The sequence below is a fragment of the Dendrobates tinctorius genome, unplaced genomic scaffold (genome assembly GCF_039654945.1).
Source record: "Dendrobates tinctorius isolate UK_male_01 unplaced genomic scaffold, ASM3965494v1 ptg000163l, whole genome shotgun sequence".
In the NCBI taxonomy this organism is placed as follows: domain Eukaryota; kingdom Metazoa; phylum Chordata; class Amphibia; order Anura; family Dendrobatidae; genus Dendrobates; species Dendrobates tinctorius.
This window is the reverse complement of record NW_027361830.1, coordinates 9,036,824-9,056,361: the sequence shown is the minus strand read 5'-3', so window position 1 is coordinate 9,056,361 and position 19,538 is coordinate 9,036,824. Positions and strand designations below refer to the sequence as shown.

The 19,538-nt window shown below is 43.5% G+C and overlaps 1 protein-coding gene across 5 annotated transcripts in view; it reads left to right on the top strand.

Moving 5' to 3' along the window:
• RELCH (RAB11 binding and LisH domain, coiled-coil and HEAT repeat containing) overlaps positions 1-19,538 on the top strand; it is a 159,439-nt gene that overhangs the window by 47,569 nt on the left and 92,332 nt on the right. For all 5 annotated transcript variants that reach the window (XR_012220911.1, XM_073550188.1, XM_073550187.1 and 2 more), the window contains 4 exons: positions 6,172-6,263; positions 11,246-11,548; positions 15,673-15,748; positions 16,044-16,139. Coding sequence is in view for 4 of the 5 variants with exons in the window: in XM_073550188.1 (XP_073406289.1) it covers positions 6,172-6,263; positions 11,246-11,548; positions 15,673-15,748; positions 16,044-16,139 (567 nt within the window). In the remaining variant the exon portion in view is untranslated. The remainder of the gene's footprint in view (positions 1-6,171; positions 6,264-11,245; positions 11,549-15,672; positions 15,749-16,043; positions 16,140-19,538) is intronic.

Here is a 19,538-nt window from a genome sequence, read left to right as displayed (position 1 = left end):
CTGGATGGCACAATATGGCGCTACGTGAGGTGCTGACATGGAAGCACTGTGGCATAAAGCCTAGCCACTGACGGGTGCTGAGTCTAACCACAAGACCCTAACAACAGGCACAACCAAGGGTAGGTATTTCAAATGAGTCAGTCACCAGATACATGCATCCATCATCATACACACCTTAATAATAAGTCTATACTAGCGCATGGCCGAGCGGCCGTGCGACTCTTTTATAGCGGCGTCCTTCCGGGACCTTCCCAGTAGTGGACCAATCCGAGCAGGAACGGGACCTGTGCATGTGACCTCCGACCTCCAATGAGAAGTCGTCTCACGGGCATGCTCAGTAAGCGAAAGACAGGACTTAGTCCCAGAAGCGTCTACTTGCTGCTGACTCAAGCATGGAGTTATAACAGAGCCAGAATGAGCAACCAGAAGCCTAGCATCAGCCTGGGCAAGACGCCTGGACCAACATCTCTGCTGAGCAGGAATCTCTGCGGCTGCAGAGGAATGGGAGACCGCAGAGGACATGGCTTGAGATTCCCCCTGTGCAGTGGGGGAAACTCGATGCCTAACATTGGCAAGCAGCTTGGTGTGATGAAATCAACTGTGGGAGCAATAATAAGAAAATGGAAGACATACAAGATCACTGATAATCTCCATCGATCTGGGGTTCCATGCAAGATCTCACCCCGCGGAGTCAAAATGATCACAAGAACGGTGTGCAAAAATCCCAGAACCACACAAGAAACCTAGTGAATGACCTGCGTAGAGCTGGGACCACCGTAACAAAGGCTACCATCAGTAACACACTACGCCACCAGGAACTCAGATCTTGCAGTACCAGATGTGTCATCTTGCTTAAGCCAGTACATGTCCGGGCCCATCTGAAGTTTGCTAGACAGCATTTGGATTATCCAGAAGAGTACTGGGAGAATGTCATATGGTCTGATGAAACCATAACAGAACTGTTTGGTAGAAACAAAACTCGTCGTGTTTGGAGAAGACAGACTGCAGCCAAAGAACACCTTACCTACTGTGAAGCATGGGAGTGGCAAGATCATGCTTTGGGGCTGTTTCTATGCAAAAGGACCAGGACGACTGATTCGTGTACACGATAGAATGACTGAGGCCATGTATCGTGAGATTGAGTGCAAACCTCCTTCCATCAGTGTGACGGATCGCACAGGGGAAGGGGTGTGTCGAGGGAAGCATCCAGCAGGAATTGGCTCTCTGGCGCCACCACTAGCCCCAGGTCAGTCAGGGAACTGCACTGAGGGCAAATAGTCGCTGGAAAGGCTTCCCTTATAGGTAAGAGTTATTGAGGCGCTCCCAGAGGGGGGGGGGGTGATTATACATCACCAGTCCAGGCTGTGGGATATATACAGTCATGGCCAAAAGTTTTGAGAATTACACAAATATTATATTTTCACATGATCTGCTGCCCTCTGGTTTTTATGTGTGTTTGTCAGATGTTTTTATCACATACAGAAATATAATTGCAATCATATTATGAGTAACAAAAGGTTATATTGACAGTTAGAATGAGTTAATGCAGCAAGTCAATATTTGCAGTGTTGACCCTTCTTCTTCAGGACCTCAGCAATTCTCCCTAGCATGCTCTCAATCAACTTCTGGATCAAATCCTGACTGATAGCAGTCCATTCTTGCAAAATCAATGCTTTTATTTTGTCGGAATTTGAAGGTTTTTGTGTGTCCACCAGTCTCTTGATGATTGACCACAAGTTCTCAATGAGATTAAGATCTGGGGAGTTTCCAGGCCATGGTCCCAAAATCTGTTTTGTTCCCTGAGCCATTTAGTTATCACCTTTGCTTTATGGCAAGGTGCTCCATCATGTTGAAAAAGGCATTGTTGATCGCCAAACTGCTCTTGGACGGTTGGGAGAAGTTGCTCTTGGAGGACATTCTGGTACCATTCTTTATTCATGGCTGTGTTTTTAGGCAAGACTGAGAGAGAGCCCATTCCCTTGGCTGAGAAGCAACCCCACACATGAATGGTTTCAGGATGCTTGACAATTGGCATGAGACAAGACTGGTGGTAGCGCTCACCTGGTCTTCTCCGAATAAGCCGTTTTCCAGATGTCCCAAACAATCGAAAAGGGGATTCATCAGAGAAAATGACTTTACCCCAGTCCTCAGCAGTCCACTCCCTGTACCTCATTCAGAATATCAGTCTGTCCATGATGTTTTTTCTGGAGAGAAGTGGCTTCTTTGCTGCCCTCCTTGAGACCAGGCCTTGCTCCAAGAGTCTCCGCCTCACAGTGCGTGCAGATGCACTCACACCTGCCTGCTGCCATTCCTGAGCAAGCTCTGCACTGCTGGTAGCCCGATCCGCAGCTGAAACACTTTTAAGAGACGGTCCTGGCGCTTGCTGGTCTTTCTTGGGCGCCCTGGAGCCTTTTTGGCAACAAGGGAACCTCTCTCCTTAAGTTCTTGATTATGCGATAGATTGTTGACTGAGGTGCAATCTTTCTAGCTGCGATACTCTTCCCTGTTAGCCCATTTTTGTGCAGTGCAATGATGACTGCACGTGTTTCTTTAGAGATAACCATGGTTAACAGAAGAGAAACAATGATGCCAAGCACCAGCCTCCTTTTAAAGTGTCCAGTGGTGTCTTTCTTACGTAATCATGACAGATTGATCTCCAGCCCTGTCCTCATCAACACCCACACCTGTGTTAATGGAGCAATCACTGAAATGATGTTAGCTGGTCCTTTTAAGGCAGGGCTGCAATGATGTTGAAATGTGTTTTGGGGGATAAATTTAATTTTCTAGGCAAATATTGACTTTGCAAGTAATGGCTGTTAAGCTGATCACTCTTTATAACATTCTGGAGTATATGCAATTTGCCATTAGAAAAAATGAAGCAGTAGACTTTGTAAAAATTAATATTTGTGTCATTCTCTAAACTTTTGGCCATGACTGTAGATAGACAGATATAAAATATATAGAGAGAAATATAGAGATGTAGATGTATATACAGTGTGTGTGTGTGTGTGTGTGTGTGTCTGTGTGTGTGTGTGTGTGTGTGTGTGTGCATGTGTAATATATATATATATATATATATATATATATATATATATATATATATATATACACACACACACATCCCAGCCGTTACTTTACTGTCAGGGCTTCTCACTAACACAGTACGGTATGCTGCCACCAGTTCTTCGTTCGTTATAAGCCCCGTCCGACAGCATATATTTTGGGTCAGAAACCAACCCCGGGGTAGCGTATAATATAATCAACCGATCATGCGGACTTGGGGATTCGTGAATCGTGATAAGAGCAGCCCAAGATTAATTTTAGATTTAATCACTAAAAGGTGCAATTTTCAGTTTGTCTGATTTTTCTCTTTATAGGTATATTTTTGAGTAAAATGTAATTTGCTCTTTTATTCTATAAACTACTGACCACATGTCTTCAAATTTTCAAGCACTAAATTTTGTATTTATTTTCAGAAAATGAGAAATGGTCCAAAATAATAAAAAATGCAGTGCTTGCAGACCCCAAATAATGCTAAGAAAACAAGTTCATAATCATTTAGAAACAACAATACTAATGTTTTAACTCAGGAAGAGTTCTGAAATCAATATTTTGTGGAATAACCATTATTTTTAATCACAGCTTTCATGCGTCTTGGCATGCTTTCCACCAGTATTTCACACGGCTTTATGCCACTCCTGATACAAAAATGTAAGGAGTTCTTTGTTTGATAGCTTGCGACTATCCATCTTCCTCTTGATTACATTCCAGAGGTTTTCAATGGGGTTCAGGTCTGGAGATTGGGCTGGCCATGACAGGGATTTGATGTGGTGGTTTTGACCTAGCTGTGTGGCATGGCGCATTGTCCTACTGGAAAAAACAGTCCTCAGAGTTGGGAAACATTGACTGACTGAGCAGAAGGAATCAACTATTTTTCCAGGAGAACCTTGTATGCGGCTTGTTTCATACGTCCTTCGCAAAGATTAACCTGCCCAATTCCAGCCTTGCTGAAGCATCCCCAGATCAACACCGATCCTCCACTAGATTTCACAGTGGGTGCAAGACACTGTGGCTTGTACACCTCTCCAGGTCTCCGTCTAACCATTAGACAACCAGCTGTTGGGCAAAGCAGAAAATTGGACTCATCAGAGAAGATTACCTTACTCCAGTCTTCTGTGGCTCTCCTTTGCTTCTCATTGATGAAAGGCTTTTTTCTAGCTTTACATGACTTGAACCTTGCCTCTAGGAACCTGTTACGAACTGTTCTTGACGTGCACTTCACCCCAGCTGCAATTTGCCATTCCTTTTGTAGGTTACTTGATGTTATTCTGCGGCTGCTGAGTGACATTTGAATATGATGATGGTCATCCCGGTCAGTGGATAGTCTCTTTCGCCATCTGACGATCTCTAGCTTTGTTGTCCCCAATGTTTGTTGCTTGACCTTGTTGTAATGGACTGCCGTCTTAGAAATTTTAAGGATGGAGGCAACATGAAGCTCACTGTATCCTTCTGCTAGTAAAGCCAGAATTGAGCCCTTCTTTCCTTACTCAAGACATTTCTTTTCAAATCCTTTGGCATGAATAAAAGTTATTTTTTGGGATATTACTAGCACTTGTTTTGCCATTCCGCTTGTCCTATTGCAACAGGATTGTGAACACCACAGTAGGGTTTTTTATACATTCGTTCGTTAAATAAGATTTGGTGCAGGTGATCACCTAATCAGAAGCACAAAAAGTAGAATGAGGTGTACTCTGGTTGCAATTCAACTGACACTGGAATGGAATGGCTGTCAGACATGTAGAGAAGCTGATTTTTATAAAACTGTGCAGTGGACTCTTAATGTTTGCCAGAGCTGTGTTATACAAAAGCAGATATACAGGTATATAGTCAGGAGTGAAGTACACGGGTGGGATACAGAAAGATTGCAAATACCGTGTTATATAGCATGTGACCATAGGGAAGCGCTGATGGTTCACAGGTCCATTTTTTTTACGTGATTCTCTGGCTGCGTCAGCTAACGGGCCTCCTGTCAGTAGAAAAGCTTAAGTCCAAAATTAGGAGCTGCCTATTATCCCCTAGGCTGCTCCCTCCCACACGCTGCGCCAGCCCCTGTGCTGGCCAGCCTCCCTCCTCCCATATCTGGATTCTGTTCGATTTTGTCTGCAGGGAGACCAAATATGCCTACCTTATGTAATTCCTGTTAGCTGTGCTTTATAACTCAATAACGCAGAGATCTACAGGTGGCTGCAGGGGACAGGCATGTGGGGGAAGGAATGCCGGTTCCGATTATGTGCTCGGCTAGGCTCAGAAATAATGCATTCCGTTATTATCCGATACCAAATATCATTTTCCCATATCTCACAATCGGCAAGGGCTTTGAAGATGAAATGTGGATGGGTCTTTCAGCATAATGATCCCAAGCACACCATCAAGGCAATGAAGGAGTGGCTTCGTAAGAAGCATATGAAGGTCCTGGAGTGGCGTAGCCAGTCTCCAGATCTCAACCCTATAGAAAACCTTTGGAGGGAATTGAAAGTCCGAATTGCCCAGCGGCAGGCCCAAAACATCATTGCTCTAGAGGAGATCTGCATGGAGGAATGGGCCAACATACCACCAACAGTGTGTGCCAACCTTGTGAAGACTTACAGGAAACGTTTGACCTCTGTCATAACCAACAAAGGATATATAACAAAATATTGAAATGAACTTTTGTTAATGACCAAATACTTATTTTCCACCATAATTTGAAAAATGAATCTTGCCAAATCAGACAAGGTGATTTTTCTGGATTTGTTTTCTCATTTTGACTTTCATAGTTGTGGTCTACCTATGATGTCAATTACAGGCCTCTCTCCTCTTTTTAAGTGGGAGAACTTGCACAATTGGTGGCTGACTAAATACTTTTTTTTAAACACTGTTCACAGCTCTGTGAGAGAATGCACAGACCCATAGACTTACTCTGGAGCGTGTACACCGCTCTGTCCGCGCAGCTCATGTAAGATCTGCAGACTTTAGAGCATTATTTTGACTGATCCGTGGGGCCTCAGGAGCTGTCCCCCCCACCAATCAGCAGCACTGTTCAGCGCCATATGTGAAAACTTATATATACTGACGTTATGAGGGGTTAAATGTCCAGATAATAATGTCTTGTTAATGCTTTTTCTTTTTTAGCCTTCAGCATTAGTACAGGAATTAGAAGATCGAGTCCGGCACTGTAATGACGAGAGAGAAGTTTTGCTGGATCAAATAAGGATCCTTCAAGGGTAAGTAATGCTGCTACTGAGGGACGAAGGCCTTTATTTCTGACAAAAGACCACAGGACAGATGACATGATTATTGGCTGAATTTGTAAGATCCCACCACTGGACCCTCAGTAATCCTCTCTGGATCGGGTTGAATAGAGCGGCATTGCTGTGTGTTTATGGGACTGATGGAGATGGCTGGGCACTTTGTATTTTTGTCCTATAGAAACTGAAATATTACCAGTTACCTTGAGGCGACCATCATATCCTACAACGCCTCCCCAGAGAGGTACAGGAGCAGAGATTTAGGCCAATGAGTGTGTAACTTGTTGGCATAGAAGGAATGATGTAATTGTCCAATAAAGTAATTTCTCCCCCCTGTCTGTAGGCGCAGGGAGTGCTGTAGCTTGGAATAACCTGTTTTCACTACTGAGCTTTTGTAGAGCTCGCTCTATTATGCACAATGCTTCAACAATTTTGGAGCTTTAAGAGTTGTGTTTCAGCTTTTATTCTTTATATTGCCGTTAAGGCTGTATATTATCCCACAGCACAAATAAAAGTATGCCAAAAATTTTCATTAAAATGTCTCCATAGTAACAGGTAACAAAAGCCCGGTAGAGTGCAAGCTTCATCTCCCTTTCCACCAACAGTCACATACTTCTTAGTAACCTGCTGAGTGTTTGTGGGCATAAATTTGGGAACAGAGGACAAAGTATCACTGCGACATCAGTATATACTGCTCTTGTTGTCTGTTACCATGGAGATGCATATGTCTACATACAACTGTATACACACAATTATTTTTGAGTTCAACTTGATGCAAATTTGCTTCATATTTAATTTTAAATACATTGAGGCAATAAAAGGATTGATTTCTAAAGGTGTACAGGGGTTATCCTGCGTGTAATTAAAAAAGCAAGGGCTCGTAGTGAGTGAACTCATTTGTCCCCTTACTGATCCTCTGACGCATCTCAGTCACTGTACATTTCTTCAGAGTGATGACGTTATTCCTAAGTAGGAAGTAGGCTGGGAAGGAAAAGGTGCGATCAGAGAGGTAACTATAGCTACCTTTGCATATTTCCAATACTACAAACCCCAAAAATTCTTATTGGTCCGACATCCTCTTTTAAGAAGTAATGAAGTTTGCTTGGTGACTGGACACTGCTTATATTTTAATATTTTACTTTGTACTGATGTGTTCATTTGTCAGAATGGTACATCAATAAGTAAAAAGAAACCACTTCAGTTAAAAATAAAGCTGGATGTGGGCTAATATTAGAGTTGGAGGGGGATTCATGTCACCCAGGTTTGGCGTCTGGTCCTCCAGGGCAGTGTTCACTTCTGTGCACGGCATCCTGGGCGCCTCTAATATTTGTCAGACCCTGTGCTGTCATGACCTGTGTCCTGGATTAGATGCTGGGCCAGGGCAGCGTTAATCTTTCTTCTCCACTGTGTTAGCCATTTATAAAATAATACGCATATTTTATTGCCAGCAGAATATAGAATACATCTCAGGAGGTGAAAGTTAGACATTTTACCATTTTATTAATAACAAACAGGTCTGTGGAGTTGGTAAGCCAAACCTCCAACTCCTCAATTTCCCTGATTCCGACTCCATAGCACTTGTCACTTCTGAGCATGTACATAAAGTGCAGGACAGATTCCTCTCCACAGCACTGGTCACTACTGAGCATGTACATATAGTGCAGGACAGATTCCTCTCCACAGCACTGGTCACTACTGAGCATGTACATATAGTGCAGGACAGATTCATCTCCACAACACTGGTCACTACTGAGCATGTACATAAAGTGCAGGACAGAATCATCTCCACAGCACTGGTCACTACTGAGCATGTACATAAAGTGCAGCACAGATTCATCTCCACAGCACTGGTCACTACTGAGCGTGTACATATAGTGCAGCACAGAATCATCTCCACAGCACTGGTCACTACTGAGCATGTACATATAGTGCAGCACAGATTCATCTCCACAGCACTGGTCACTACTGAGCATGTATATATAGTGCAGTACAGATTCATCTCCACAGCACTGGTCACTACTGAGCATGTACATATAGTGCAGGACAGATTCATCTCCAGAGCACTGGTCACTACTGAGCATGTACATATAATGCAGCACAGAATCATCTCAACAGCACTGGTCACTACTGAGCATGTACATATAGTGCAGCACAGATTCATCTCCACAGCACTGGTCACTACTGAGCATGTACATATAATGCAGCACAGAATCATCTCAACAGCACTGGTCACTACTGAGCATGTACATATAGTGCAGCACAGATTCATCTCCACAGCACTGGTCACTACTGAGCATGTACATATAGTGCAGCACAGATTCATCTCCACAGCACTGGTCACTACTGAGCATGTACATATAGTGCAGGACAGATTCATCTCCACAGCACTGGTCACTACTGAGCATGTACATATAGTGCAGGACAGATTCATCTCCACAGCACTGGTCACTACTGAGCGTGTACATAAAGTGCAGCACAGATTCATCTCCACAGCACTCGTCACTACTGAGCGTGTACATATAGTGCAGCACAGATTCTACTCGACAGCACTGGTCACTACTGAGCGTGTACATATAGTGCAGGACAGATTCATCTCCACAGCACTGGTCACTACTGAGCATGTACATATAGTGCAGGACAGATTCATCTCCACAGCACTGGTCACTACTGAGCATGTACATATAGTGCAGCACAGATCCATCTCCACAGCACTGGTCACTACTGAGCATGTACATATAGTGCAGCACAGAATCATCTCCACAGCACTGGTCACTACTGAGCATGTACATATAGTGCAGCACAGATTCATCTCCACAGCACTGGTCACTATTGAGCATGTACATATAGTGCAGCACAGATTCATCTCCACAGCACTGGTCACTACTAAGCATGTACGTAAAGTGCAGCACAGAATCCGCTCCACAGCACTGGTCACTACTGAGCATGTACATATAGTGCAGGACAGAATCATCTCCACAGCACTGGTCACTACTGAGCATGTGCATATAGAGCACGACGCAGATTCATCTCCACAGCACTGGTCACTACAGAGCATGTACATATAGTGCAGGACAGATTCATCGCAACTAAAAGCCAAGATCCTTAGATCAAGAATAGGACAGACTTTTACAGGACACTTCATAACTTTCCCAAATTCTTATGAAATTGTACTACTGTACCCAATTTATTCTGTATTTTCCGAGTCTGTCCATTTCATAGCGACTCCACCAAAATGGCCACCGACTCCATATCCTTGAAATCACTCATTTAGAAATTGGCCGCAAACATCTCAAAAAAGTTGTAACCAGTCCATGTTTACCATTGTGTAGCATTCCCTCCTCTTACAACAGTCTGTACATGTCTGGGAAGTGAGGAGACCAATTGGAGTTTTGGAAGAGAATTGTTTTCACATTCTTATGTAATGTTGGATTCTTTGCTGGCCAACTGTCCTGGGTCGTCTTTGCCAGATTTTTCATTTTAGATTGCACCAAATGTTTTCTGTTGGTGAAAAGTCTCAGCTGCAGGTGGCCAGTTCATCCCCTGATTTCCTGTTGCGGATACAGTATATGGTTTTGCATTGTCTGTTGAAATATGCAAAGCCTTCCCTGAAATAGACATTGTCTGGATGTGCGCATGTTGTTCTAAAACCTCTTATATGATTCTCAGCAATGATAGTGCCCATACTTTAGGCATTAATGCAGCTCCATGCCATCAGATATGCAGGCTTGTGCACTGACAGCATAGTGGATGGTCCTTCTCTGGAGTTCACAGGACACGGCGTCCTTGGTTTCCATAAAGAAATGTTGATTCATCTGATTTACTTGGTCCATTGTAAATCAACTTTGACCCAGAGATGACATAAGTGTTTCTGGATTGTGTTGATATATGCCTTCTTCGTATGATAGTTTAATTTGCATATGTGGACTGCATTCTTAACTGTGTTCAGACAATGATTTCTGGAAGTATTCCTGAGCCCATGCAGTGCTTTGCATTACTGAATTATGCCTGTATTTAATGAAGTGTCTCCTGATTATCCATAGATCACAAGCATCCAATGTTGATCATCTGTCTTGTTCCTGTTTCAAAAGTGATATCTCCAGAATCTCTGAATCTTTTGATATTATATATTGTGGATGGTGAAATGTTCAAAGTATTTGCAATTTTTCATTGAGGAACTTTTTTCTGAAATTGTTTCCCAGTTTTTAGATGGTTGTTCATAGTTGGTGAACCTATGACCATCTTTGCTTCTGAGAGACTCTGCCTCTCTAACATGCTCTTTAGGGTATGTGCACACATAGTTTTTTGTAGAGCAAACTGCAGGAAATCCGCAGGACAAAGTACTACGGTTTATCTGCGTTTTTTTCTGCGGTTTTGCCCTGCGGTTTTACACCTCATAATGGATGAGGTGTAAAACTGCAGCGTTTCTGCACCAAACAATTGACATGCTGCGTTTTGAAAACCGCAGCAAAACCGCGCGGAAAAAAACGCAGCATGTGCACAGCTTTTTTTTATTTCCATAGGAAATAAAGGTACTGTACAACGCAGCAGAATCTGCTGCGTTTCTGCAGAGCCAAAAACGCTGCGGAAACGCAGCAGAAACCGCAAAGTGTGCACATACCCTTATACATAGTCATATGAATTAGTTGATAATTGACCCTATAGTTTTTTCAGTTGCACCTCTTATTTTTACAGTCTTTTCCTGTCCAAACTTTTTTTCTTAGATGTATTGCTGCCATCCGTTTCTAGATGAGTAATTTTTTTCCAATGAAATGGAAAACTGTCTAACTTTCAATTTCTAATTGGTTTTCTATGTTTTATTGTGAGCAAAATGTGCTTGGAAGAGATCTCCAAATCCTTGTATTCTTTATATTTTACACATTGGAGCAACTTTTTTGGCATTTGGGTTGTAGAAAGGAAGTTTTGTTTTTTTGTGCTAAAACATTTCATTTTGATTTTAGAGAAATAGAATCTCTCAGATTGAGCCATGTACCAGAAGTTGTTCCTTCATCCCAGGCAGCTCCTCCTGCCAGACTCCAGAGCCAGACTTCAGAAGAAAGCGACCACTACATAGATATCAGAACAACAGATACTGACACTAATTGCAAAAAAGCTGAAGAAAATCCGGCTGATGTAGACACCAAAACAGATTTTCCGCTGTCACTAAAAATTCCACCCAGCCCTGACCTGTCAAAAATTAGCAAGAAGACCCTGCTGTATACTCCTCCTCTCAAAGATGGCGTTCAGTTTGATCAGCCCAATCGGTAAATTCCATATTGAATTTAAAGTTTGAAAAAAAAAAAAACAACGTTTAAATGAGTCTTCCACTTTCAGGAATATGGCCGTCAAACACACTATACTGAAATAAGAGCAAGTACTTGCCCTCCCCACATTTAGTACTGCTACCGCTGCTCCGATCTGTGTTTTATCATTATTGCAACACTGTACATCACCTTAGCCAATCATTGAGCTCAGCTAATGTAGCCGGCACAAGCCACTAAGCTCAGTGATTGGCAGAAGGAGTTGCACACGGTCAATGTGGCATCACTGCTGCTGCCAAAACATCCAGTATCTGAGCAGCATCTGGGAGTGTGAGCACCTGTGTAGTTTATTTTAGGTATATAGGGACGTTTTGGGTCCACTTTCTTTTATAGCTGCTTCTTGAGTGATCACAAACTTTGTCATAATGCACAACATAATATATATTTGATATTAAAGGGAACCTGACACCAGGTTTTTCCCATATAACCTGTGGCTACCACCTTTTGAGCCTCGTGTGATAGTACTCTATAACGCTGTATACAGTGGCATGTAAAAGTTAAGGCAGCACTGGTCAAAATTACGGTTATTGTGAACAGTTAAGCTTAAGATAAAATGATCTCTAAACTGGCTATAGTTAAAGATGAGACATTTCCTTTGTATTTTAGGCAAAAAGAAATTATATAAAACGCATGATGGTGAACAAGCCATAACCCTAACTGGCTAAGTAAGTAAGGTCTGAAACCGTGGTTAAAGTTATCTGAACACACAAATATCCAAGGGTCTCCACTGCTGTTCTGCATAGGCTTGAACCCCCTCAGTCAGAGAGTCTGGCTATGGATACAAGTTCCAAGAGTGGAAGCACCATCAGCCACCTCCTGTTGTATGCGAAAAACGAACGAGACATCAACTCACTGATCACCTGACAAGGATCTACAGCGAAGACATCGGGATGTCCTTTGGACTGGAGAAGTGTGGCCGGTTGGTAATAAAGAGAGGCAAGATAGTCAAGACTGATGGAGTGGAATTACCAGCAGGGCACATAGCAGATGTCCAGACATGCTAAAAGTACCTCGGCATACGGTAACAATGATGAGGAGGCAAGGAAAGAGGCAACATCCAAAGACCATCAAAGGGTAAGACAGGTTCTCAAGAGCCAGTTAAATGTGATGAATAAAATCCACGCCATCAATGCATCAGATACCCTGCTGGCATATTGTGCTGGCCAAAAGAAGAGATGGAAGCTGCAGATGTGAAGACACGAAAGCTCCTCACAATGCATGGAGGTCTCCACCCTAAGTCTAGCACCCAAAGATTGTATACCAACAGAAAGGAGGGTGGGCGAGGCTTGATAAGCATCCAAGACACCATCACGGATGAAACAAGGAGTATCCAGGAATACATCAGAAGAATGGCACCAGAAGATGAGATGCTGAGAGAATGTCGGGGTAGCTATTTAGGGAGGGCTAAATTAACCCTTCACGGTTGAGCCAGTGATATCCAAAGTATTCTAGTGTTGCTAGCAACTCAAATGACCACACGGAGACGGGGGTCTCTGTACGGGAGGATCGAGGCAGATCGCTAAGCCCCTTTATTTTAGTCACATCTTTTATAATCTTTTGCTTAATGCAAGGTTTTCAAGTACCAATAGCATCATTTCACTTTATAAGCCAATAATATTGCAAGAAAACCGGAAACTGCATATATGTCCGTATCCAAATGGCATATTCTTCAGAGTAGTACACCCCCGGTTCCCTTATCTTTGCACCTGATGAGAACAGTCTGGTTTCATGACAGCCCTTGCCAATTACAAAAATTTATCTTACAGCAACAAAAATGAAGAAACGAAACCTTCAGAGAATGGACAAAACGAAACTTCAGCTCTGATTTTAGTATTAACCCTTCACAAGAAAGCCTAAGGCCTGTTTCACACTTCCGTTTTTGACTATCAGTCAAAATCCGCCGTTTTGCAAAAAAAAAAACGGATCCGCCATTTTTTTGGCGGATCCGTTTTTTTCCCCATTGATTTGCATTACTGGCGGATCTTGATGGATGGCCATCCGTTGGATCCATTTTTTTGCGGATCCGTCAATTTTTTGTCATCCGCCGACATGCCTGGACGGACCATGCAACGTTTTTTTTGCTGCAGGATCCGCATTTTATAGTGCGCATGCCCGGAGGAATGAAGTCAGCCGGAAATTTAACCCTGAAATCATTTCTGGCGAACAGAAAAAACGCTCTCTCTCGCGCTCTCTCTCTCTCGCGCTCTCGCTCTCTCTCTCTCTCTCTCGCTCTCTCTCGTGCCATCCGTTCGCATCAGTTAGCAACGGATCCGCTTTCCGCCATTTTGGCGGATTTTAACTGACACAAAAACAACTGAAGTGTGAAACAGGCCTAAGACAGCAACAGATTTGGAAGGCAGAACAGGAACATGAAGCACCATAGCAAGACAAGCCGCTGCATGGGATGCACCATCGACAGATAATGGAGGTGGCTGACATGGAGAAATCCTACCTGAAGAAAGCTGGACTCCGAGACAGCACAGCGGCACAAGAACAAGCACTATACTATGTACCAGATCCATAAAATCAGGAATCTACCACACAAGACCAGACCCAAGGTGCAGACTATGCAAAGAAATGTCAGAAACAGTCCAACACATAGTGGCAGGATGCAAAATGCAAGCAGGAATAGCGTATACTGAACACCACAACCAAGTAACTGGAATTGTATACAGGAACATAGTGCAGCATAGTCCAGGTGGAAGACCCCAGAAAAAGCAGTGGAGAATGAAAGGGCTAAAATCCTGTGGACTTCACGATCCAGACAGATAATCAGGTGTTGGCTAACCAACCAGACATTGTCATAGTAAACAAGGATCAGACGAAAGCAAAGATAATAGATGTGGCAGTGCCAAGTGACAGCAACATCAGAAAGAAGGAATATGAGAAGCTGGAGAAATACCAGGGCCTCAAAGGCGAACTGGAGAAGATGTGGAAGGTGAAGGCAACAGTGATTCCAGTGGTGATAGGAGCACTTGGAGCAGTGACCCATAAGTTGGAAGAACAGATCCCAGGAGCAGCATCTGAGCTCTCTGTCCAGAAAAGCACAATACTGGGAACAACTAAGATCCTGCGCAGAACCCTCAAACTCCCAGGCCTCTGGTAGAGGACCCGAGAATGAGAAAGGACAACAAAGACCGCCCACATTGGGGGGGGGGGGGGGGGGTGAGAATGAAGCGTGATATATAATATAATATATATATGTTGTATATAATATAGTTTTTTTTGCTTAAAATACAAGGGAAATGTGTCATCTTTAAAATAACCCCCTTCAGAGATTATTTAATCATCAACTTGCTTAACTGTTCAGAATAACGGTAATTTTGACCAGGGATGCCCAAAATTTTGCATGCCACTGTATACGACTCCAATTCACCTTGTAAGGCAAAAACCCCCACCTTTTATTATACTTGCCTATGGCGTGGTCCGGTCAGCCGGGTGTCGCTGGTCTTCATCTTGCGCCTCCTCTCTTCTTGTGATGCCGTCCGCCTTCGTTGCTTCATGTAGATGATGCGTCCTAAGTCATACACACAGTGTTCCTCTTCATGCTGCTGCGCATGCATACTTCTCTCTGTCCTGTCGAGGGCAGAGCAAAGTACTATAATGTGCGTGCGCATATGTGTTATTTGGCCTTTCCCTGCGCATACGCAGAATAGTAGAATGCTCAGTCCTCAGCAGGGCAGAGAGGAGTGCGCCTGTGCAGGAGTGAGAAGGGGAACACGGGATGATGTAAGATGCTTTATCCACACGAAGCAGAGACCGAGGATGGCATCGCAAGAAGAGAGGTGGCAGTGGACTGAGACCAGCGGGACTGCTGGCGACCAGTTCCCTTTAATTAATGGTCGTTGTTATAGCATTTATCACAATTGTAGTTTTAAAGCACCTGCTGATTGGTCAAGCTTGGTTGATGGGCCCTGACATTTATTCATATTCACCATTCTGCATGCACAGTACTAATACAATGCTTCAAGAGGGTCTCCTTGGCACTTTAGGAGCAGCTGGTGGGGTGCACCCTGCATTTGTGCACCCGATAAGCTGTAAGTAACGCTGTCTATCCTTTCCAACAGAAAACTGTCTCCGGCCTTTCATCAAGCTCTTCTGTCTTTCTGTCGCATGTCGTCTGACAGTCGTTTAGGCTCAGAGGTGAGAAACCTTTGTATGTTTTTTACCTATTTTTCCTATGTTCTTCAGGGCTTACCCACTACAGATCGGCCTGGGGGGTTTTTTTTTTTTTGTTCTTTTTAATTTGTGTCATTCGAGTTCATTATTTTAGTGCATTACATTTTACATGGGGGGGAAAACTTTTTTTTTTTTTTTTTTTATATAAATCTCCCCTCGTGATATTTATAGAAATATTGGTTGGATTTCTCGGACTTTCTGTGTAGATTTTAATTATTTTGGAGCAAAGCTGACTGTAACTATCTTGTCACATTTGCAGGTGTCTAGGATTGCAGACAGTGAGAATGGAGTCATGCTGATGCTGGGCCGCTGCCTGCCTCATATTGTCCCAAATGTGCTGCTTGCAAAGAGAGAGGTAAACCACTTCCATTTCAGTGATTTAGGATTAGTTCTGCCTAGATGAAAATTTCCAATCTGTATGTGGATCATTAATTCAGTTGACAGTTTTATTTTTGTGCATGCATCTGCTTCTAGAAAATGGTTATGCATCTCTGCCAGGTGAGTTAGTAGTATAGCATGCCATCCCCGCCACATCCCCCTGTGCTTTCCAGAATATAGTACCTCTGTCCTTTCCGCCTATTCATCGAGCAGTGAGAATATTCAGATCATCGTGGTCACATCCGCTTCCCCCATATATGTCCTAAGCATATATGATAACGAAGTCCTAGCAGCATTTTTGTCGCTGGTATTTCTGAACATCTCTATGTTGTTGCCCTTCTGTTCATTGTATTGCCCAGTTTGTCCAGTCTGGTAATGGAGCCGAAGTCCCAATTACTATGCTGTAACATATTATTAATGTCAGTTGTACAGAAATCTTCCTCTAGCAGCCACTTTCCCTTTCACACACAACTTACAGATTATTGAAATGTATTTTTACAGCTTAGGGATTTTATGTTAATATTTTTGATTAAAATGTAAAATATTATGTTAATATTTTTTAATTCATGCATTATAAGGGATGTGCAACTCTTGTAGACCACTAGGCAGCTCCCAGAAATATACCTAAATCACAAGTTTTATTAATGATTATTAAGATAGGCAAATAATATTAGTAGAAAAGACCACCAGCAAATGTTTTTTTCCCACTGGTGTATAAGTAATAATAGTAATTTGTTTCATAAGAATAGAAGGCAGGGGAGGTTTTTTGAGTAGCTGTTACAGCTGTGATTAAATGCAGAGATCCCATATAATCTCAAAATGCAGGGAAAAGGGAAAAATATAGCACATACAGTTATGGCTGAAAGTGTTCACACCCTTGTAGCTGTTCTAGAAAATAAAGTATTTCTCAAAGAAAATTATTGTACAAGTTTTGTTATGCACATGTATATTTCCTTTGTGTATTGGGCAACACAAAAAAAAGCTGAAGAAAAATGGCAAAGTGAGCATAATTTAAAAAAAAAAAATGGGCTGGACAAAATTGTTGGCACCCTCAATTTAATATTTGGGTGCACACTTTTTGGAATAAATAACTGCAATCAGTCGCTTCCTATAACCATTAACAAGCTTCTTACACCTCTCAATTGGAATTTTTGACCACTCTTCTTTTGCAAACTGCTCCAGGTCTCTCACATTTGTAGGATTCCTCCTCCCAACTGCAATTGTAAGATCTTTCCACAGGTGCTCAATGGGATTTAGATTCACACTTATTGCTGGCCACTTCAGAACCCTCCAGCTCTTTGTTTTCATCCATTTCTGAGTGCTTCTTGATGTATGTTTGGGGTCATTGTCCTGTTGGAAGACCCATGACCTAGACCACAGACCCAGGTTTCTGACACTGGGCACTACATTGCGAAGCAAAATCTTTTTGTAATCTTTAGTTTTCATGATGCCTTGCACAAAGTCAAGGCACCCAGTACCAGAGGCAGCAAAACCACCCCAAAGCATCTTTCCATTTTCAGTAAATGGTAGAATGATAATGCTCTATCTTGGTCTCGTCTTTCTACAAGATGCTTCCCCATAAGGATTTTGGCTTACTCGCGTACATTTTGGCAACTGCAGTCTAGCTTTTTTTGTTGCTGTGTCAGCAGTGGGGCCTTCATGGGTCTCCTGCTATAGCGTTTCTTTTCATTCAAATATCGACAGATAGTTCGTGCTGACAATGATGCACCTTGAGCCTGCAGGGCAGCTTGAATTTTTTTGGAACTTGATTGGAGCTGCTTATGCACCATCTGGACTATACTGCGTTGCAAACTTTCATCAATTTTTCTCTGCAATCCATTTCAAGGGAGATTAGCTACCATGGCATGGGTTGTAAACTTTGTTGCGCACCATGGACAAAGGAACATCAAGATCTCTGGAGAAGAACTTGTAAACTTGGGATTGTTGATGTTTTTCAACAGTTTTGGATCTCAAGTCCTCACAGTTCTCTTCTCATCTTTATGTTCTCCATGTTTAGTGTGGCACGCAAAGACACACATTGCAAAGATTGAGTCAACTTCTCTCCTTTTTATCTGGTTGCAGATGTGATTTTCATATTGCCCACACCTGTCACTTGCCACTGATGAGTTTAAACATGCATCACATGCTTGAAACAGAGTTGTTACCCACAATTTTGGAAAGGTGCCAACAATTTTGTATGGCCCATTTGGGGAATTTTGTGTGGAATTATGTTTAATTTGCGAAAGGAAATAAATGTGTATAACAAAACTTATAATTGCAATCACTTCAGCCATTACTGTAATATATTATTGGTTATTGATGTAAAGAAACGGCCATATTTGTCCCTTTTTTACTCTTCGCCACGACAGCACCCACTGGAGGTATCGGATCCGCCCATTTGGAACAGGAAACCCTACAGGAAAGATAAAAGGGGCGGTCCGCCTTTCCTCCTCAGTTTTGGTTTCCTGTTCCAAATGGAGCAGGATCCTGCAGGATCTTACCTGGGCCATGCATCCGCCTGTGCGGTCTCCTCGGGAACGGCAGGGGCTGCGGTCCGGAAGCAGCGTCGGGGGAGATTCCGTTTGACGGCTCCCCCCTCGTCTGGTGGCATAGTGGTAATGACCGGGTCCGGGGAGGGCCGCCCGGTCTTACCAGGGAGCGGGCCAGGCCGGTCCGGCATCCGGGGGATTTCCCCCCCCCCAATCGGTGGGGATATAGCGTGGAGGTGAGGCCATGAGCGCGCGAGCCGCGCGTGTGAGTAGCGGTGGCGCGGGAGCCGGCCGGCGCCCGACGCTCCTATACCCCGGAAGTAATGGTTGAACTTCTGGGGTAGGATGGCGATGACGCGGCGCATGCGCCCTGTGACAGGGCGACTTCCGGGGGCACGACAAGAACAAAGATAAAACAGCGCTGCAGCGCTACATCGTTGGAACCATGTCGTCCCCCGCAGAGTCGCAAACCCCAGCAGGGGATTCAGCTGGGGGCAACTCCACCAGGGACCGCAGCGCCAGGACAGAGACTGCCCGCAGGAGTGAGGCAGCAGAAACCCAATCCAGACCGTCTCAGCCATCCGACCCGGTATTAAGCTTCACTGGGTGAGTGTGCAAAGTATATACTCTACCTATTAAGCTAACCTCCTCCCTCCCCCCCCCCCCCTCTTTACCTTTGACCTCTCACTTCAGTCAAAGAAAAAAGAAAAAACTAAACATAAAGAATGCGCATTATGTTCAGATCCTCTCCCTGACTCCTACCCCAAAAAACTCTGCAAACAATGCATGAAAGAGACCAGGCAGGGGTCAACGATATCTTCCAAAGATATCCGAGCCATAATTAGGGAGGAAATACAAGCCATCAACCGCGCCAGCACTCCCGCAGA